Below are 20,932 nucleotides of genomic sequence, written 5' to 3' on the forward strand. Positions count from 1 at the left end.
CATGCCCAGCAGTCAGGGACCCATATGGGATACCAGGGATCAAACCCAGGTAGACTTTGTGCAAGGTAAACATCCTACCTGCTGTACCATCACTCGAGCCCCTGAAATATGTTTTGATAATTCCATTTACCATTTTTTTGGTAAAGAACAATATGAAATAATTGTGCCTGCTAAGGGTACAGGGTTGGTAGTGGTGAGGGGGGGGGGACAAGGTGGAGGGAAGGTCACACTGGTAGAGGGATTGGTGTGGGAATACTGAAAGCTTTTGTAAGCCATGATATTTAAACAAAGTTGGGGGTGGGTGGGGAGAAATGTTTAGCCTGTGAACCTCAGCACATGGCCACAGAGCCAATGCCTTGGGGACAAACAAGGCAATCAGAAGGAAGGGGAAGGCAGATAGCACCTAGAACAGTGCCCAGTGTGGACTAGGGCTCAGTGCTTATGGGCTGAATAAATGACACCTGGACCCAGCCACCGTTCACAGAGGAGGGCGCTGAAATCACAGGGGGATGCTGAGCTGCTCTGAGTCACATCCTGGAGCTCTGCACCTTGGTTCCCAGAGATGGCAACTGAATGAGTCCAGGAGAGCAGAGGTGGAAGAAAGGATCTAGGGAGACAAGGAGGACTCATGGGAAGAGTGAAACGAGGTTAAATAAGTCCAGAAGATGAGCCCAATCAAGATCAGCCTCAAAGCGTGCCCTTGTGTTGGATCCTCGACAATGCTGCCCTCGCTTCCCTCTGCCCCCTCCATATTCTCCTTGAACGGGTACTACGGTCTATTTCTCCTTGCTCCCATCATCTTCAGTCTCTCTTCTCTCTGTCCTCCCCAGTCAATAGTCTATTATCAGACAAAACTTTATCTGGCTTCTTCAAAATGCAAACTTGTTTTTCTTTTACTTTTCATTAGCCTGCCCTTGGGGGGGGAGGGAAATATGTGTAGATATTCCTTGCTCTGTATAGAATCACTAGCTCTCTGTTGCTATCAAACACTTGAAATGTGGCTAATCTGGAGGTCAGAGAGGTAGTATAGGGAGGTAAGGTGCTTACCTTGCATGAGGCCAATATGACTGGATGTGGCCCCCAAACAAATAAACAAAAACAAAAAAGAAAAATGGCTAATCAGAACTGAGTTGTGTTCAAGTATGAAATGCACACCAATTCAAAGAATGGAAAAAAAAATGCAAGGCATTTTGTCAGTAATTGTTTTTGATACATTGGGATGAATAAAAGCGATTAGTCACATTAATTTCACTGCTTCTTTTTGTATTTTCAGTGTGGCTACCAGAAAAAAAATGTAATTGCCTATGTAATTACATGCATAATGCATTATGTTTTTATTATACAGCAGCAGTTTAGTTTCTGCTTCAAAGCATTTATAGACCATATCAAATATAAAGTGCAATGCTCATAAAATTAAAATGGGCTTTGAGTCATGGAAGAGCATGTGTTCTCAAGTCATCATTTAGACCACATTTAAATGAGGAAACACAGAGGGCGTCATATGCACAGAAGCTCTGAAGGAAATCACATGATGACATGCTGATTAACTAGGAATGTTACATTGCCCCTTGGAAGATGATAATGGTGCAGCCAATGATGGTCCTGGACTTCTGTCTCTCATGAGACACCTAGAGGGACATCCTTAGAAGCTGTTCAGGGATGGGACTTCTGGACACAACTTGGAGTCCTTAGTAACTAGATGAGAATGTCTAGAGCGGAGGAGGCAAGGGGAGTTAGTGGAGGGGTCCCTGATGGTAAGGGAGACCTGGCCATTCACCAAACCCTCTAAATCTCCTGGGGGGATGAGTCTGTGGGCTTCCGAGTCCTGAACTCCTTCCGCTTTGTGCCCCAGAGCCCCAAGCAAGTTGCTTGAGCTTCCTAACCTCTTTTTTTTTTTAATTTTTGATTTGTCAGATGCGGAGTTTGACTCCATCTCCTTTGGAGTGGTGGAGGGCCAGTGCACAATACTTGCAATAGTGTAGAGTGACAGCAATGAAGAGAAATTATTAGATGATGCCTATTCAGCAGGCCTGATTGTTGGGGAAAATTTCCAAACAATAATAGTGAGTTCTGTATGGAAATATGGAATGTACTCAAAGTATATAGAGAATAAAGGGAATATCATTAGCTACTTAGGTGGGGGGTGGGGTGGGAGGGAGGTGTATTGGGTTTCTTGGTGGTGGAACATGTGCACTGGTGAAGGGATGGGGGTTTAATCAGTATATGACTGTGACTTAAACCTGAAAGCTTTGTAATTTTTTTTTTCACGGTGATTCAATGAAATATTTTTTATCAAAAAAAAGTAGTGTAGAGTGGGTGCTCAAGAAGTGTCAACAAAACCAGAAACAGCAGTGAAGGGCCTTAAGAGCCAGCTCTGGGGGCGAAAAGGGTACTGGGGGGAGGGGGTGGGGGACACTGGGGAAGCTTGGGGGAGCTCACTGTCTCACAAGACCATGTTTGTCATTTTTTAAATATCTGTTTTTTGTTCCCCCATGGTTGTTAAAATGTACATAATGTCAAAATGATCACTTGAAGCATTTTGCAGGGCACAGTTCTGGGCATTAAGCACATTCAGAGTTGTGCAAACGTCACCCACTGCCCTCCGTCCCTAGGGCCTTTTCATCATTGTAAATGGCAACGCTGGCCTCATTAAGCAACACCATCCATTCCCCGTCCTCCCGGGCCTACAGCGGTGGGCCTTCTGTCTCCAAACAAGCCAGTCTGTTCTATAAGTGGGTCCAACTAACCTGTCCTTCTTCGCTCACTTGCGTTATGTAGCATAAGCTCTTCAAGCTTCTTCTGTGCTGTCCATGTCAGAATATTGCTGTTTTGCCTCAGAATAAGCAGATTCTGTTGGATGGAACTGCCGTGTTCATGAATGGATGATTCTCTATCATCGAAGGACACATCACCAGCCCTGGGACGTTCCCCTGGTTGCTACACAGAGGAGCGAAGTCAGACTGCCTGTGACTGGCCCTGTTAGCCAGTTCTCACCTTGGGGCCTCTGTGGCCTTTCAGCAGGAAGCCTGGGCTCTGAAGCGTCTCTGAGCTCCCAATCACTGCTCCAAGGCTAAGCCGTCCCTTGACTATCTCCTGATTTTCAGACCCTTTGTCACTGCTGTTGAGGTCTTTAGACCCATCCCAAGTGCACTGGGCTCTAAACTGACCCGGGCGCTACCCTGGGACTACAACTTCTCTTATCCTCACTCTTCACTAATATACCATAATGATTTATTTTTTGAACACATATGTGTTTTCTTTAAAAAAGAAATGTAGGGGTAATAGCTAATAAATAGTGCTGGGGTGCAGGTCTGGCAGGGTATTGCTTCCATATCACATCTTGCAGTGCTTAGGGGGTCATGTGGTGTGGGGGATCGAACTCAGGGCCTCATCCATGCAAGGCAAGTGCTCTGCCCCTTCTGTTATATCCCCGTGAGCCTCTGCAGGGTCCTTATTGGACAATTTCTATTGGGTGCCTCATAAAGGGGAAGCAACTGGGTAGAGCAGTTTAGAACTTGAGTGTTGGAGCCAGGCTTCTTAGACCAGATTCCAAGATTCACCTCTTGTTGGCTAAATGCTATTTTCATTGTCTTAGATTCCTCAGCTCAATAGGACTAATGATAGGACTAATAATACAATGTGTCTCACGGGTGGTTGGGAAGATCAAATGAATTAGTGCAGATAAAACACGAGGAGTGATGATGCCTAATCACTGTGATTTCTCTGTGGAAAGCTGGGACTGTGGTACTGGGTACTTGGGCCTAGCAGACAGACAGCCTGACTGGCTTATGGGTTCCTGTGGTTTGCAGACTGACTCAATGGCTGGACCAGAAATGATTCCATGACATTTATTCACCACCAGACATATAATTAAAAGTATATTTGTAAGTTGATATAAACTCCATTTACACTGCAAGGTATACAGGCTCTGTTTGGGGGAATTACAAGGTGCTATAGGCATGCAGAAGTGAGACACCTATTCATTAAAAATAAATACAAGGTCAGGGAGATTAGTTCTAGTGGTAAAGTACATGCCTTGCACATGCGAGATTCAGAGTTTGATCCCTGGCACGGCCTGGTTACCAATGGATTGCCAGGAGTGGTTCCAGAACCCAAAGGGCTATGGGTGAGACTCCTATCTAAAAATAAAATAAAATAAAATAAAATAAAATAAAATAAAATAAATATGTAGTAGTATGTTTCTACCATGTGTTTGGTAGTATTGTCAATTCTGTGGAGCATCTGTCAACAAAATACTCTTTTGAGCAACTAATACTCTTCGGAAAGAGAGAGAGAAAAAACAATTAAAAAAAACTATCAATAGGGGCCCGAGCAACAGTCCAGCAGGTAGGGCATTTACCTTGAATGTGGCCAACCTGGGTTCGATTCCTGGCAACCCATGTGGTCACGTGAGCACTACCGGGAGTAATTCCTGAGCGCAGAGCCAGGAGTAACCCCTGAGCATTGCTAGGTGTGGCCCCAAAACAAAAACAACCTTATCAATAATTTTTTTTAAATATTAATAAAACTTTTATACAGGAATGTGGCTCGGTGTGAGAGTTTGAGTTAGGGACTCAGCAATGCTGAGGACCATCCCTGTGCCCACCATCCCCATTGCAAATAAACACAACGTTACTGTCTAAGAGTTGCCTTTATGATTTTAGGTTGGATTTTTTTTCTATGAAGCATCATAAAGAAGACTTAGGAAGGACTCCAAGGGTTTGGGCTTGAGTAGCCAGAGGCAAAACAGTGAGGTCAAGAGGTGATATCTAAATGGGAACTGAAAAATTAAGCAGAAGCTGTCCCTGTGAAGAAAGCCAGGAAGCCATGTTGGGGTTGGAGCATGGATGGGCAAGCTAATGAGAATATGCAGGTCCTGTGAAACCTTTCTGGTTCAGGAACATTCCATCCTGTCTACCACAGCCACGCAGTTCAGGATTCAAGGGTAAAAGCTTATGTTTATAAAATTTTTTTTTAAAAAAACCTTGGTATCTGGTGTTCTAAAGGCTACTCTGCTGAGTGTTGTTCTCCAAGAGGTTGGCGAGTTTTGCATTCTGTGACTTTTCATGGCATGACTAAAAAGAGAGCTGAATTGCACCTGGTCAAGGACAGAGTCCCATGGCATACGACGTTTTCCGCTGATATTGGCCCCATTAGTCAATGCTTTGGGGTATGGCTGCAAATCAACCCAATCACAATATAATATAAAATGGTCTGCGTTTCTCCATCTCATGCCATAATAACAGTCCTAAGACCAGAGGAGATAAGATATGTGAAAGTCCTGGAGAGATCTCTGTGGTTACACCGTGGCCAGCACCTCGTATGACTTAACCTCCAGTTTCTTCTGAGAATGGAGAGACACAGGGATTACGTGAGTCACAGCTGCATGCAGCTGATATAGGGCAGCTGATTATAGGAACTACCGTGCACTGCTACCTCTATGCATGTTCCAGAATGTCGTAACCTTGCACTTGGACTAACGCACGTGCCTTCTCAAATAAGCATGCTGCCTATACCAGCTTACATTGAGAAATTGCTAAGGCTTTTGAAGTAAAAGGGTGTATGTGAGGGAGGGCAGGGATATGAAACAGAACAAGGAGAATACAAAATTTTTTAAAGTTGAGCTTCATTCTATTAAACTTAGCAACTTGTGCTTCATGTACTTATATTCATCAAAAGCATTTTGATAAAAATTATATATACTTGCATTTTGTAAGAAGGGGTGAATGGTGGTGGGGGAAATGGGAACCTTTTTTTCCCTACACTTTGCAATGCTCAGGGCTCACCCCTGGTTATGCACTCAGAATTATTCCTGGCGGTGCATGGGGGACGTGTGATGATGAATGTGATGCTAGAGATTTAACTCAGGTAGGCCGCGTGCAAGGCAAATGCCCTATCTGCTGTACTCTCCTTCCAGCCCCCAAAAGGGAACCTTTCTAAAAAGTAGAATGAAAGGCCCATGAAGAGATCAATGTTCATAAGCATGAACAATGTCCATAGTTACTGTAAAGGTTGAAATGAAATGGAGTGGATATTTTTTGTTAATGGTAGATACTAATTTATGATGCCCATAAAACCTTTTGGAATTTTGTTTTCTTTATATAACCTCCTTTTCAATCCTGAAATATAGGAATCCCTGGACTCGCTCAGAATTAAGAAAATAGACTCTGAGTGCTGCGTAACTTTTCCTTGGACATCAAGCCAAGCAGTAAGTGGTAAGTCAGGACTTCTGACTTCAAAGTTCAGTTTTTCTGCTTTGCTCTGCTTCCTCCTCAATCAATTGAACAAATACTTTGTGATTGCCTATTAAGTGCAGGAACCTGAGAGAGAGGAGTGGAAATTGGGAATTCTCTTCCTGGGACTGATAACATATTTTAGTTCTGATCCATCATCCATAAGTCTCTCAATGAATGAGGAAATACTTTTTGCCTCAAAAATATATGGATATTTGGCGCATATGCTGCCTGAGCCCATGTGCTGCTTGCGCCCACGTGGCCGAGCACATGTGTCACATGAGCACATGTGTCACCCTCATCTCCCCTCTTGATATATGTACTTTCATGCTTTCATACTTTTGTGTCTAAAGCTTGGATATGTGTAGGGGCTCTCTCCACCCTTGGAGAAGCCCGCGTTCTCTCTTGAGCACGTTACTCTTACTTTTCCCTCTCTCTATCGCTTCCTCCTCCCCTCAAAAAGCCTCTAAATAAAATCTGTTTACTTCAAAAAATATGGATATTTATCCGCCTACATATTGGCTTATACATGTGGAAAAGTGTAGAAATCCTAGGCCCCAGCTCAATGAATATCCAAACTCAACACTCCAATCAGTTTCCAGGCAAAGAAATAGAACATGCGCAAGCATCCTCCTGTCTCCCTACAAGTGTAATCATCACAAGCAATTTCTAACACCAGATGTTCATTCTGTCTGGTTTTGAACTCCATACATCGAGAATTCTCTTTTGTCTATTATTTTATTATTCTTTTTTATTTTTATTTTTTTGTTGTTTTTTTGGATCACACCCAGCGATGCAACAGTCGTTACTCCTGGCTCTGTGCTCAGGAATTACTCCTAGCAGTGCCCAGGGGACCATATGGGATGCTGGTAATCGAACTTGGGTCAGCCATGTGCAAGGCAAACTCCCTACCCGCTGTACTATCACTCCAGCCCCTATTTTATTTATTTTAATTTATTTTTAGTTTTTGCATTTTGGGTCACCCCCGGTGATGCACAGGGGTTACTCCTGGCTTTGCACTTAGGAATTACTCCTGGCAATGCTCGGGGGACCATGTGGGATGCTGGGAATCGAATACTGGGCGGCCGCATGCAAGGCAAATGCCCTACCCGCTGTACTATCACTCCAGCCCTTGTCTATTATTTTAGATCTTACTCCTTTCCACTGCCCAATAGTGCAGCAGGTAGGGCGTTTGCCTTGCACACGGCTGACCCGGGTTCAATTCCTCCATCCTTCTTGGAGAGCCCAGCAAGCTACTGAGAGTATCCTGCCCGCACGGCAGAGCCTAGCAAGCTACTCGTGGCATATTCGAAATGCCAAAAACAGTAACAAGTCTCACAGTGGAAACGTCACTGGTGCCCCCTCGAGCAAATCAACGAATGAACAACGGGATGACAGTAACAGTGCTATAGTGCTACTCCTTTCCAAATGAGAGATGCATCAACGTTCTTATCTCGAATCGAATACTATTCACTCTGGCATAAAATTTCTTCGTGGAACGTTTGGTCATTAATGGCTATAGGTTACTTCAATTTGGGGAGTATTATGAATGGTGCTGCCACGGACATTTTGTGCATGTCTTTTTGTACACAAAATATGCATTTCTTGGTACCAATTTAAGAGTTGGACTGCTGTGTCTTTGAGTTGATGCATATGTAGCTGTAGTAAATAGTATCAGTTTTTCAAATTGATCAGAGCTGGATAGTTTTTGCTTTTTTTTTTTTTTGCAGAGGGGGATGGTATTTTTGCTTTTTGGATCACACCTGGTGATGCACAGGGGTTACTCCTGGCTCTGCATTCAGGAATTACTCCTGGCGGTGCTCAGGGACCGTATGAGATGCTGGGATCGAACCTGGGTCGGCCTCGTGCAAGGTAAATGCCCTACCCGATGTGCTATCACTCCAGCCCTTGGAGCTAGTTTTTAAAACTAAGCTAAAAGTGCTCCAATTACATTGAAATTTTCTGGTTTTGACAATATGTTCTGGGCTGGCAGATTTCTAGAGGAAAACCTACAAACTGCTACATAGTCCAGACTTTTTCCTCCTCTCAACTCCTTTTCACCCAAGAAAATTTTATACGACTTCAGCTCTATAGGCATCTAAGATAGGTGTACAAATCAAATATCCCCTGATAGTAAATCATCAAAAAAATTATTTTAAGACAAAGCTTTTACAAGTTATAGGGCCACACTGGCAATTTAAGAAAATAGAAAATAGATAAACCTGAAAAATCACCACATTTGGGCTTTCAATGTATTATATTCAGAAGTATTATATCGAATAGGAGTCTGATAAGGAGCAAAGCTGAATTAAGGACTTTGCGGTGTATGTGTGGCAAAATTTCCCCATAGCCTGGATCTTTCATTTGGGGAAGAGCTACCACCAGCCCAAGTAAGTATATTCCTACTCAGGTTTATACTCAGGTGCCTCAGATATTGATGCTGCAACTCAGTCCCTGAGGTGTTCCAACCACGAGACACGGAGAAGGAAGATTTAGCTCTTCTCTGAGGTCCTTACAGAGCCCAGACAGCTCTTCGTGTCTGAAGGCAACGGGGAGGTAGAATCTTCATGGTTGTTCTGGGTTAATCCTCTTCTAGGTTGGCTAGTGCTAACTCAGTCCTTGCTTGCTCCATAACCCTGCCCTCTTGTTTGTCATCGCCCTGTCAGCTCACAGTTGCTGGGCCACTGCCCTCTAGTAGCTGAAACTGAGGGCCACCATTGGAGACGTGTGACAGAATGCCCAGTGAGACGTGCTGTGTGTGCATAGGGGAAGATTAAGGATGTATGGGGAAAGCTAACCCCAATGGGAGATCAGATGGAAGTGGCCCCAAATTCCAAATTGAGCTGCTCCTCATAAGGGAAGACCTTGGAAACAGCAGGCACGCGTGCAGCCTGGTTTGTCTCCAGATGCGTGCTTTTCATTTTTGGGCCCTACCATCTCCATCCTAAGGAACGCCTCTGCTATGCCCAGTTGTTTATTTAGGACCTGGGAGGTAGAATGACTATGCTTTCTGGGAGCTCGTGCTCAATGAGCTCTGATTCATGATACGTTGCCTCTGGTATAAAATTCACCCCTGGAATCTGACGAATGTCTTGTGTGCTAATGTGCTGTGTCAGGCACATCTGGTCAGAGCCCAGCATTTACAACTATTGATTTGTAGAGAGCAGGTATCTGAGATAGGACTAATGACAGCAATAAAGGAATCTTATCAGTTTCCGGGATGGTTTGAAAAGTGGGTGGGGGAGAAAGAACGAAGTAAAACACCTGAGGTTTTTAGTTCAGTTCTGCCGCCAACCCCTTTGTGTCCTTGGCCAAGTTCTTTATCCTTCTGCTCCTGGACCCCAGGCCTCATGCTCCCTGGCTCGTAGTTCTTGCCTTTATACCTCACTGGACCCTGTTGAGTAAAGGTCCCACCAAAATTCAGGTCCACTTGTAACCTGTGAATGAGACCATGGGAAACAGAGTCTTCATAGACAGAGTCAAGGGGAGGCCTGGCTGTGGGCCCCTAGTCCAACAGGTGTTCTTAGAGGTCAGAAAATGGATATAGACTCAGATGCCCAGGAGACACAGAACATGTGAAGATGAAGGCAGACGGAAGCAGAGTCCCCAGCTGAAGACCGTTCAATAGCAGGGCCATGGCCAAACAGGTCCTCCCTCAGAGCCCTGGGAGCAGAGCCCAGGCCTTGACCCCGTAGCTTCAGAGGGCCTGTTTTGGCCATTGCAGGCTCCTGGTTTGTGGTATTTGGTCAGAACCCTGGGATAGGGAATCACTTTCTGAACTTCCTTCACGTTGAGGCAGAATATTCTGGTAGCTCAGGCGGCGAGTTGCAGGAAGAGGTGGGGCTGGAGTGCAGAGGCCACCTCGGGAGTTAAGGCCCAGTCAGAGTTGGTAATGGCTCAGGGGCACAGAAAAGAAAAAGTCCTGAGGACAGGGAGAGGGGAGACAGAGCGCTGTCAGAACTGGGACCCTGGAAGTGAGGGAGGAATTCTAGACGAGGCTGAGATTGAGAGATACTCGCCAGGAGCGGCAGAGGGCCGGGCTGATTTTGTGTATCGAGGTCATGGGTGACCTTTCCGAAAGCTCCTTCAGAAAAGTTGGGGGCTGGAGCAATAGCACAGCGGGTGGGGCATTTGCCTTGCATGTGGCCAACCCAGGTTCGATTCCCAGCATCCCATATGGTCCCCCAAGCACCATCAGGAGTAATTCCTGAGTGCAGAGCCAGGAATAGCCCCTGTGCATCACTGGGTGTGACCCAAAAAAGAAAAAAAAAGTGTGGTTTACCCCCCCTCCCCCCGGGAATCAGGAGGGTGTGTAGGAGAGAGTGTGTGTGTGTGTGTGTGTGTGTGTGTGTGTGTGTGTGTATGTTGGGGTGGGCAGGGGTGGCATTTTTTTTCAGGAGGGAAGAGAGTTACATGTCAGTAGTGTAAGGTATAGAGCAGTGAAGAGAGATTTAATGAGGCAATGATGATATCAATCATATTGGTGAAGAGGTAGAAGCCCCAAGCTTTTGGCTTCGGCGCAGCCATGCACGTACACAGACACACCCCCGACCCTCCCTGGAATTACCCAGTACTTCAGTGCCAGACGCCCAGCTGCTATCAGCTCTGACCCCTCGGAGGCCTTCAGCCATCCTCTAGGACATGGGTGTGTTTGGGGGCCACGCCTGGCAGTGCTCAGGGATTACTCCTGGCCGTGTGCTCAGGGATCCCTCCTGGGGGGCTCAGGAATCTCTGTGGGATGCTGGGGTTTGTGCCCAGGTTGGGCGCAGGCAGGCAAGTACCCCACCCGCTCTACTATCACTCTGGCCCCCCAAGGACATGGACTCTAGAGATCAGGCAAGATGGTGGGGCAGCAAGAGTGTAGCCTGTGATGAAGGGGCCACTGGCGTGGTGGGGTCTTGTTTGTGGAAAGAGATCTGACTACAATGGCACACGCTTCCCAAAAACGGGAGTCAGGGACGACCTCACAGTGGTGGTGGCCAGTCACATCACGTGCGCTGATTACAGGGACCTAAGCGCACAGCCTGCAGTGGAGTGAGCTCGGGAGGCCCCTGGGAGGTCCTGTAGGTCAACATTCCTCTCAACCCGCTGACTAACCCCACCTCTGACCTTTGCCTGCTATTGCCCTTTGCAGAGGAAGTCTGGAAAAGTCAGGCATATTCACTTGTCCTGTGCCGCTGCCCCTCCCGCCCGTCCTTAGGTGTCAGGCTCTCCAGAGAGTGGGTCTCGCCTCGTCACCTTCACTTACTCTTCTCACGGGGAGGCATCCTTTTGGAGGGGGGAGGTCACACCTGGCTCTGCACTCAGGAATTACTCCTGGCGGTGCTTGGAGGGACCATCTGGGATGCTGGCAGTCGAACCCGGGTTGGCCGAGTGCAAGGCAAACGCCCTACCCTCTGTGTTATTGCTCCAGCCCTGGCATCCTTAAGTCATAGTGCCGGAGAGTGTTTTTGAGATATGTGTGTCCTTGCAAAAGCAAGAACCAGTGGTTCAGGACCAGATGTGCAAGAGAGAGAAATCCGCATGATCAGGGACCCTGGAAGGTGTCCCGACATTTAAGCAGGGTTAAGCGAATGGGGATATCGGAGAGTGGACCCTGCTTGTGGGCCCTGTGGAAGCAAAGGGCCCCGCACTACCCTTGTGTCACACTGGGCACTGCCATGGTATGGGGTCACCTCTCTGCTTGAGGAAAAGGGGGAAGCGATCCAGGGGGAGACAGAGCACCGGTTCCATTCTGGACAGTGTTAACTGGGCATTGTTGGGCTGGCAGCGGAATGTCAGGCCTTGGGAAATTCACTGTATCACTGTCATCCTGTTGCTCATCGATTTGTTCGAGTGGGCACCAGTAACGTCTCCATTGTGAGACTTGTTACTGTTTTTGGCATATTGAATATCCCACTGGTAGCTTGCCAGGCTCTGCCATGCGGGTGAGATACTCTCAGTAGTTTGCCGGGCTCTCCAAGAGGGACGGAGAAATCGAACCCGGGTCAGCCACATGCAAGGCAAATGCCCTACCCTCTGTGTTATCGCTCCAGCCCCTTGGATAACTATTATTTTTAAAAGCTAGAATTTAGAGAAAACCTGGAACTCTTCCCTCTGTATCCTCGCTTACTTTCTGGCCTCTTTATTTTCAATATACCCCAAGGGATACATATTTCACCTTGACATTTGATTCTATTCCCCACACCGCATCCCTGTATATTTCACTCACCATGTGTTATCAATATTTTCACTTAACAGATGAGGAACTATGCCCCCCCAAAAAATGGACCAGGAGCATGTAGCTAGGACAAGGTGGACCCAGGGATTGAGTAAGTTCCTGGTTCGAGTCCATTGCTCTCCATCCTACCCTCTCTGTAGCTTCTGCTCTCTGTGTCCTGGCTCCCCGCTGGATGCGGATAGTGTGATGACATCTTAACTTTAACATTCAGGAACTTTTCATGAGAACCAACAAGTTGTTGTGAGTCTCCTGGCTACGGAAGAGGCTCATTTCTTTCCGCTGGGTCCACCGGCTGCTCCCTCTTGGTTGACAGTGTAGTCCACAAACTGAGTTAAGGAATCAGGGATGTCACCCCTCTCCAAGCAGAAATCCTGCAAAGATGTAGGACAAGGACTGGACCAAATGTAGCACGAGGGTATTCTGCCATCCAGGAAAGGCTTCTTGAGTAAGTTCTTTTAGTTACTCCACATAATGCTCTTTGGAAGGGGTTAAGAAGCGAGGCTAGACCGCCAAGGGTAATTCTGGGGCCCACACCACCAATCTGATTTGTAATTGAACATATGTGTACACCCATGAACCCAAGGACCAAATGCTGCAATACTCTCACAATAACTACACTGCTCACACCAAGTGCCCCTAACCTGAGAGGTGATTACTTCTGGAAAACAGCAAACACCAGCATGTCAGGAGGGTGGCCCCCTTTCCCCTTCCACCTTGAAGATGTCCCCGGTTCATCCAATTGACAACATATTTCCCATCTAGACTATTAGCTGTAGAATGAGGCTTTGAATCTTCTGACCATGGGGGTAGGAATTCATGATGGATGCTGAATGTCAAGCCAGAATGTCCTATCACATCACTGTCACTGTCATCCCATTGCTCATCGGTTTGCTCGAGTGGGCACCAGTAATGTCTCCATCACGAGACTTGTTGTTACTGTTTTTGGCATATCGAATATGCCATGGGTAGCTTGCCAGGCTCTGCTGTGCAAGTGGGATACTCTTGGTAGCTTGCCAGGCTCTCTGAGAGGGATGGAGGACTTGAACCCGGTCGAGCGCGTGCAAGGCAAATGTCCTACCTGCTGTGCTATCGCTCCAGCCCCATCACATATCAGGAAAAAATGTGGATTACTTATATATGTTAAGAATTTTTAAAATGGTTTTGGATGAATACTTAATGAAATTAAAAAATACCCTATATCTCTGAATATAGATATTATAATATAATTATAATTATCATATTATAATACAGGTTCACATTTGCCAAAAGTCCTCATTTTTGTTTTTTTGGGCTGCACCTGGAAGTGCTCTGGGCTTCCTCCTTGTTCTGTACTCAGGATCACTCCTGGCTGTGCTCAGAGGACCACATTGGGTGCCAGGGATAGAACCCGGGCAGGCAGCATGTAAGGCAAGTGCCTTGCTCTCTGTACTATGTTAATAGCTGGTCCCTGCCAATAATACTCTTAACCACTTGAAATGTAACTTCCTTCCATGAATAACACCAAGGAACGTTCAGGGGTTATTCTAATAGTGAAAATTATATCTTAAAATAATTATTTATTTTTTTCATGTTTTATAGATGTGAAATACTAGGATTAAAATAGAGTAGTTAATATAATTCTATATTCCTATCACAATACAAGTTTTTATCGCATAGTATCAGCTGTGCTTTAGTTTTTGATTTTTAGATTTTTTAGATTTTATGTTTAACCATATTAATTTCCCGTGATTGCACACTATTAAGTTTTACATTTTAAATAACTTAATGATATTCATATCGTGGTTTACCAGCCATTCATTTCTAGTTTAACATTTATGTTAAACTGTCAAATTATTTATTATAAATAAATGCCTTGAAAAGTTATGCATGTTCAGTGTTTTATATCATATCTCAGAAATAGAACTACAGATTCATGTATACCAGCTAAAGAGTATCCACTTTTACATGATTATCAACAGCTTTTGATCAATGATTCTTATAATCACTTCTGGCAGAAGGAAAACTCTCACATTTACTAAATACTGAGTTTACTTCTACCCATGTCCCTAGCACTCATCTGAGGAGCTGCTTCCTACCAGCTCATATGAAGAGAGAAATAAATGGTACCCTTGCTCCTGAAGGCTCCCTTGACAATGCTTACATCACTGTGTCTGGTATTTTTGAGAACTGCCTGGGTTTTGCTGTGACCTGAACCTTAAGACCTGGGTGAGCGCAGAGAGTGGGTGCAGCAGCATCTGGAGGGTCCCACCCTCTCCTATCTGCAGGCCCAGCTTTCCCGATAAGGTGTCTGGAACCCTCGCCTGCAGCCCTGGAACATGCACACTTAGATCGCAGATGTCACATTTCTTGGAGACCTCCACCAATAGGCCACTCCCCCTCTTCTGACATAGAGCAAAGACCTTTTGAAAGGTTACAATGAAGCAGACTGGTTGCACTATAAGAAGTCAACTTTAGATGATTTGCAAAGTAGGATGATTTGTCTTCAAAGACAAAATAGGTGCAGCGCTATGGGTTTACACTCCCAGCCCCGTGCACCTTACCCAGTGGCAGACCCCTAGAGACTTTGTAGTGTACTGGTAGGAAGGAAATGTGTTGGAGCCTGACCCTGGGGTTTTAGGCCTTGGACAGCCTAAGTCAGGTATTTAACCTATGAGAATAAGAGGAACAACAACTGTAGCTTTTAAAGATACGTCTTTAGTGGGCAAAGAAAAATAAGGAGAATGTTTTTCTGCAACACAGCAGCCTCATACTGGGCCTCCAGTGTTAACTTGGGCTCCTCCACTGTCTCATCCGTGTTTTACAAAAGATGATGCGTTATGGAGTCGTGCTCCATTCCAAAATTCCCTGCTCCCAGCTATCCAAAGTGCACCATACATGATAGGAACTTCCCAGTTTCAGGCCTGAGGAATGCCAACGCTTGCTGAACCCATACCCTTTGCAAACCCCTCCGGGGTGTGGGGGTGGGGGTCTGGGAGGGCTTCTTCTAGAGCCGCAGCCCCAGACCTCCCTGACCCTAAGCATAAGGCCCCTGAGGCCCGGCTGACCCTCCTGGACCACCCCTCTCCAGCTCGCCCCCAGCGAGGGAGCGCCATCCTTGGGCTAGTCCAACTTCCCGGGACACCCCAACGTCTCCTCTCGCCCCCGTCCGGTTGCTTGGAAATGTGCACTGGACAGTGACGTCACACAGGGAGGCGGGCCTCGCGGTCCCGCACACCAATGGCGCGCCCGCGGCCGGCCCCTTCTTCTCCAGCGATTGGTGTGTCGGGCCCCTCGGCTCCACCCCAGCCCGCCATGGCGTCAGGCGCCGCAGCACCGGGGAGGTGGGTCCCACTTTAAGAAGTGAAGTTTGTCGCCCCCCCTCCCCCTCCCTGCCCACCTCCTGCAGCCTCCCGCGGCCCGCGGAGCTGGCGGATGGAGCTGCGCCGCGGCGGCGTCGGGAGCCAGGCGGTGGGGTGCAGAATGGATGGGGACGGCCGAGATGGCGGCGGCGGCGGCTGCAAGGACGCCGGGTCGGAGGACTACGAGAACCTGCCGACCAGCGCCTCCTTATCCACCCACATGACAGCCGGAGCGATGGCCGGGATCCTGGAGCACTCGGTCATGTACCCGGTAGACTCCGTGAAGGTGAGGCGCGCCGAGGCTGCGGGGACCCTGGCGAGCCGGGGAGGACCGCGCGCGCGCTCGCGTGTGCGTTTGCATCCTGCGCCAGAGCCGTCCCGGGCAGCGCCCCGAAAGCACGCGTTCTGACCCCGGGGTCCCCGGCCGGGCGGGCGTGGGGGGCGGCGGCGGCCCCGGGGCTCTCCGGGAGCGGGCGCGCTCAGCCTGGGCTCCGGGGAGCAGCGCGCCGAGCCGCTCCTTCCGCCGCGCGCCGGGGCTTGGGGGCGCCGCGGGAGCCCACGAGGGACCCCCGCCAGCGCACCGCGGGGCAGGCGATCGCTGCCCCTGCGCTCCCGAGCGTTGGGGGTCCTGGTCCGAGCCGCGGCGAGACTGACCCACACGTGCCGCGTTTTCCGAGAGAAACCCAAGCCGCGACGCGCTGGTCACCCGGCTCGCGCTGAGAAACGTGGCCCCAGCCCCGCGCTACGCCTCCAGCCGTGGCACGTGTGTGTTGCTTTCTGCACTCCGGAATTTTGTTTTTGGGGGGGCGTGCGAGTGTGTCTGTGTGTGATCAGCAGGAAGAGGATGCCGGTTCAGAGCCCCTTTCTCAGGGTGGCACGTGCCATCGCTTCCCGGAGCGTAGGGGGAGGTCGTGATCCCCCCGCGATGGGACGTTTGCTGACTCTTACTTGCACACACCGCGGCTTGGCTTGTGTAATCGGCTCCCCGTTTGCCTGTCACTCCCCTACGTAGTTTGAAATGCACTCCTGTAAGGGAGGCGGCTTAACCCCAAGGCAGCTGTTGCTTTCACCCTCCTACCAGCCTCCTGCCCAGGAATGGTGTGAGGAAATATTGACACATTGCGCGTTGCTGGGCATAACTCTGGCCCTCCCGCAACCCTGGTGAGCTGAGGATGAAGAAACCGCCCCTCGGCGAGACAGCCTGAGGACTTGGCCCCAGGCGCACATCCACCTGTGCTCTGGGACTCCACCCCACTATGCTTGGGGGAGTAACATAGCCGGCTCGCAGGCCCCCCCCCCTGCCCTGAGTATTCCGGCTGGACAGCGAGTGGACATGGGGTTCTGGAGAGAGGAATTAGAGGAGGGGGCTCCTCCTGATGTGCTTTCCCCCGCTGGGGAGGAAATCTTGGCATTTGGGTTTTCAGAGGTCCTCCAGTTAAGCTGGGTCCGTGGCAGACAGCGTTTGTGTGGGAAGGAACCCCTCTGTGTAACACAGTTCCCTGTGTGTTTGAAGCATTTGTCTTCAATGTCTTGGGCAGAGTGCAAGGGAAGTGAGGAGCAGAAAGATGTCATTTTCAGAGACACCAGGCCCACCGGGTGGGGGAGTACCTGTAGTCTAGGAACTCACCCGCATCCCCAGCCCTGGGTCGCTTTGTTGTGAGTTTGGTTCAGGGCATTATTTTGGTTTCTCATTAGGGTTAGGAATAATTAGTCATGCCCTTTGAGCCGCCGTTGACACTGTCAAGAGGCATTCTTGTGACATGTTTAAATTGCGAGCTGTGTTGAGTTTCCTCCCTGCCCCTTCTCCTGCCCCAAGCTGGTATGTTTTGATCCCGACATCGCTGTGTACTTAGTATTAACTTTCCCAAGCTGCTCTCACCCGTGGGCAGATTAAACATGGTGTGTGGGAGCAGGAGGTGGTCTGCCTGTCTGGGGCTAGTCTCCCCTGGTACCGGGAGGGTGAGGGCTTCGGCTGGCAAGTCACGAGGGTGGCCTAGGTTCCGGGGTCCTCGCTGTCACCCTGAATTGTGGTCCTGGTGGATTTCTACGTGTTTTAGCTTGTCGGTTTGTTTTGAAAACACTGACCATGTGTTTATCACTATGCTTTCTCAGAAGGGGTAGCAGGGGTGATTCTTTCCCTCTTTCAGCTGGCACTGTTCAGTGGTTGTGGGCCCCTGAGCCCCTTTGCAGGACCCCAGGGAGGATGCAGCAGATGCCCTGGTCTGCCGAGGTCTCCCCAGTAATCTGCAGTCCTGGGGAGCCCTCCCCTGTGTACCTCTGTACTGTCTATTGAGGGAGACACTGTAACAGAGTCAGGAGCCTGGAGCTGGGACAGGATGGGAGGGTGGGAGGGGGAGGGGGCTTCCACCCTCCCCTCACCGACTTCCAGTTTCAGGCTCCGACTTCCAGTTTCAGGCTCCGTTCTGATGGGACTGATCTGGTTACTTCTGACTAGGGAGCCCGGGGCCCACTCCACGTTCCTCTCTGTTTACCTGTATGTTCCCCTTGCTTTGAGTGTGGGATACCTCGTCCTCTTTCTCATGACATGAAATTTCAAATAATGATTGCAGCTGAAGTGAAGTCAATAGAAATCACAGTTTGGGGGCTGGAGCAATAGCACAGCGGGTAGGGCGTTTGCCTTGCATGTGGCCGACCTGGGTTCAATTCCCAGCATCCCATATGGTCCCCCGAGCACCGCCAGGAGTAATTCCTGAGTGCAGAGCCAGGAGTAACCCCTGAGCATTGCTGGGTGTGACCCAAAAAGAAAAAAAAAATCACAGTTTGGATAAAGGGGGGAAAATGTTGTCTTTGATTTTTTTTTTTATATATATAAGGTACATGGTTCAGACTCTGCCCTTCCACAGTTCTGAGTATGTTGGTGGGCCTGCTTTCCTGTCCTCATGATGTGGCCCCTGGGGGGTGGGTTCTGGTCACATTCGGGACATCTTGGTGCGCTGTTGGTTCTCTAGTCATTGGTGTAGAAGGTCAGTCTTGGTCATGCGTAAAACGAGAACAGTGAGCACTTTGCCGTGAGCCCGTCCCATGCTCCTGGTGCCAGTGTAGCTGGCGTGCGTCCTTCAGCGCTGGGCTGTGATGGTTGCGGATGCACATTTTTCACACAGCTTGGCGAGTGCAGACTTGGTGTGTGCAGGACATGGCCCCGGAGCAGTGTGGTTCCGTGCCTCAGGGTTCGGTTCTGTGTGTGCGTTTTCCTGCTCCTTGGAGGGCCTACCACTGCAGTGCTCACTCACCCCACCGGGCTGGCCCCGGGGGCCTTTGGCTCTAGGTTGTTCCTGCAGTTCTCAGCCTGGCCAGGGGTGCCAAGGCAGGAGCACGGGGATCCTGTGGGGTTTCCTCCAAACAGTAGCTATTCCTGCTCTCCTGGGGGGGGGGTTTCCACGCCCCCCCACCCTAGTACTCCAAAGTGCCTGGTGGTGTGGTCACCTGGCCCAGCACTTGGGGTGGATGTGAGAACCCCTGGTTGGGAGCCCTCGAGATTGTGCGCAGAGTGCCAGGTGGGTGGAGGAGGAAATTCCAACCAGATTAGGCACAGCTCTCGTCGGCCATGCTGATTCCCGCCGTGGTGAAAGGGTGAAAGCAGGAAACAGGAAAGATTTGAAGTGCGGGACCGTCCGCTGACCCTTCCTCAGCCTCCTTTCTCTTGCTTTGGCCTTTAACCCTGCTCTAGATGCCCGTCCTGTGCGGCCAGGGCGTGGGCACTGCCAGGCTCGCGCCTCCTGTTGCCGGCGGTGCCCAGATGCCCTCACTCCTCAGCCTGGCCCTGGGGTTCCTGTGGCCAGCCGCGGCACAGAACGCCCAGCACCTGCCAAGCTAGGTTGGCACCATGGTGGCAGGGCATTGTTCAGCTTTGAGGCGGACCCCTGCCCCCTCCCCCGTGGGCCCAGCCCTGCAGGCTGGCTGGTAGCAAGGGTGCTCAGGCAGGCGCCAGCTCCCCTCCACCCACTTTTGCACTTTGGAGACAAAGATCAGTGCACTGGAGCCTTTTCACACTCACTTGAAACCCCAAATTGGTCTGGCTTCTGCAACAAGATGATGGTGATTTTCGCCCCCCCCTCCTCATCTTGTCTCCCTGGGGCCTCTCTTTCTTTCTGTCCTCCTTCCACAACTGTTTTAACTGCAAGGTGGATGTGCGGCGGGCATGGGGTCTGAAAAGGGAGTATTTTTGTCCTGCTCTTGGCTCCTGAACTCCCAGACTGCATCCCCCATGGGGGTGGGAGGTGGGGGTGTATTCTCCATCTTCTACTTGGGGGCTGGGGAGTGGGGGGTCTCACCCAGCCCCAGAGCCAGCACTTGGCCTCAGCTGGCCACCGTCCTGCCGACCGGAAATAGGGGATGAGTAGGCCTAGGCTGAGACATGGTGGCACCCCCTGGAATTTAGCATTGAGGGTAGGGAGAGGCATTTGGGGCTTAATGGGGATTTCATTAACTGCATTGAACAGACATCTGGCAGGGGGGTTTCCATGCTAGAGGGCATTCCCTCCATTCCCAGTGTCCCCTCAGCACACATGCTCCCTGTGGCCACAACACCAGTGCCTGGCCCTGTCCAGTGCTCTGAGGTGCAGCATTGAGCCTGCTCAGCTCTGAGCTCTGTGTGTTTGGGGGGAGGGGCTTCACAGCCCTGGGCTTTTTTGTTTTTGTTTTTGTTTCTTTGGGTCACACCCAGTGATGTACAGCGGTTACTCCCGGCTCATGTACTCAGGAATGACTCCTGGCGGTGCTTGGAGGACCATATGGGATGCTGGGAATCGAACCTGGGTCAGCCGCACGCAAGGCGAACGTCCTGCCCGCTGTGCTATCGCTCCAGCCCTGGCCCTGGGCTTTTGACCCCCTGCCCACCACAGTGGACTGTCTTTCCTCTCACCCACTTGCATGACAGAACTGACTGACCTGCTGGTCTTCCAGTCTCTGAACTCCAAACCTCATGTCTGCCCTGGTCCCTAACTGTTGCTTTTCAAAGACTTTTCTATTTGTTTGTTTTTGCTCTCCAGTGAACCCTGGGCAGGCCCCGGGGTGGGGGTGGTGGTGGTGATGGGGGGAACGGCAGGCAGCCTTGAGGAGGCTTTGGGGAAGCTCCCTCCCCTCTCCCTGCACCCCACCTTGCAGATTCCTAGCTGACAGTT

At 49.6% G+C, this 20,932-nt stretch overlaps 1 protein-coding gene across 1 annotated transcript in view; it reads left to right on the forward strand.

Moving 5' to 3' along the window:
- Positions 1 to 15,747: 15,747 nt before the first annotated feature.
- Positions 15,748 to 20,932, forward strand: part of SLC25A37 (solute carrier family 25 member 37) — a 37,869-nt gene continuing 32,684 nt past the window's right edge. The window contains exon 1 of the mRNA XM_004610111.2: positions 15,748 to 16,077. Within this exon, the coding sequence (XP_004610168.1) occupies positions 15,865 to 16,077 (213 nt within the window). The 5' untranslated portion in view covers positions 15,748 to 15,864. The remainder of the gene's footprint in view (positions 16,078 to 20,932) is intronic.

Source organism: Sorex araneus, chromosome 7 (genome assembly GCF_027595985.1).
Source record: "Sorex araneus isolate mSorAra2 chromosome 7, mSorAra2.pri, whole genome shotgun sequence".
In the NCBI taxonomy this organism is placed as follows: domain Eukaryota; kingdom Metazoa; phylum Chordata; class Mammalia; order Eulipotyphla; family Soricidae; genus Sorex; species Sorex araneus.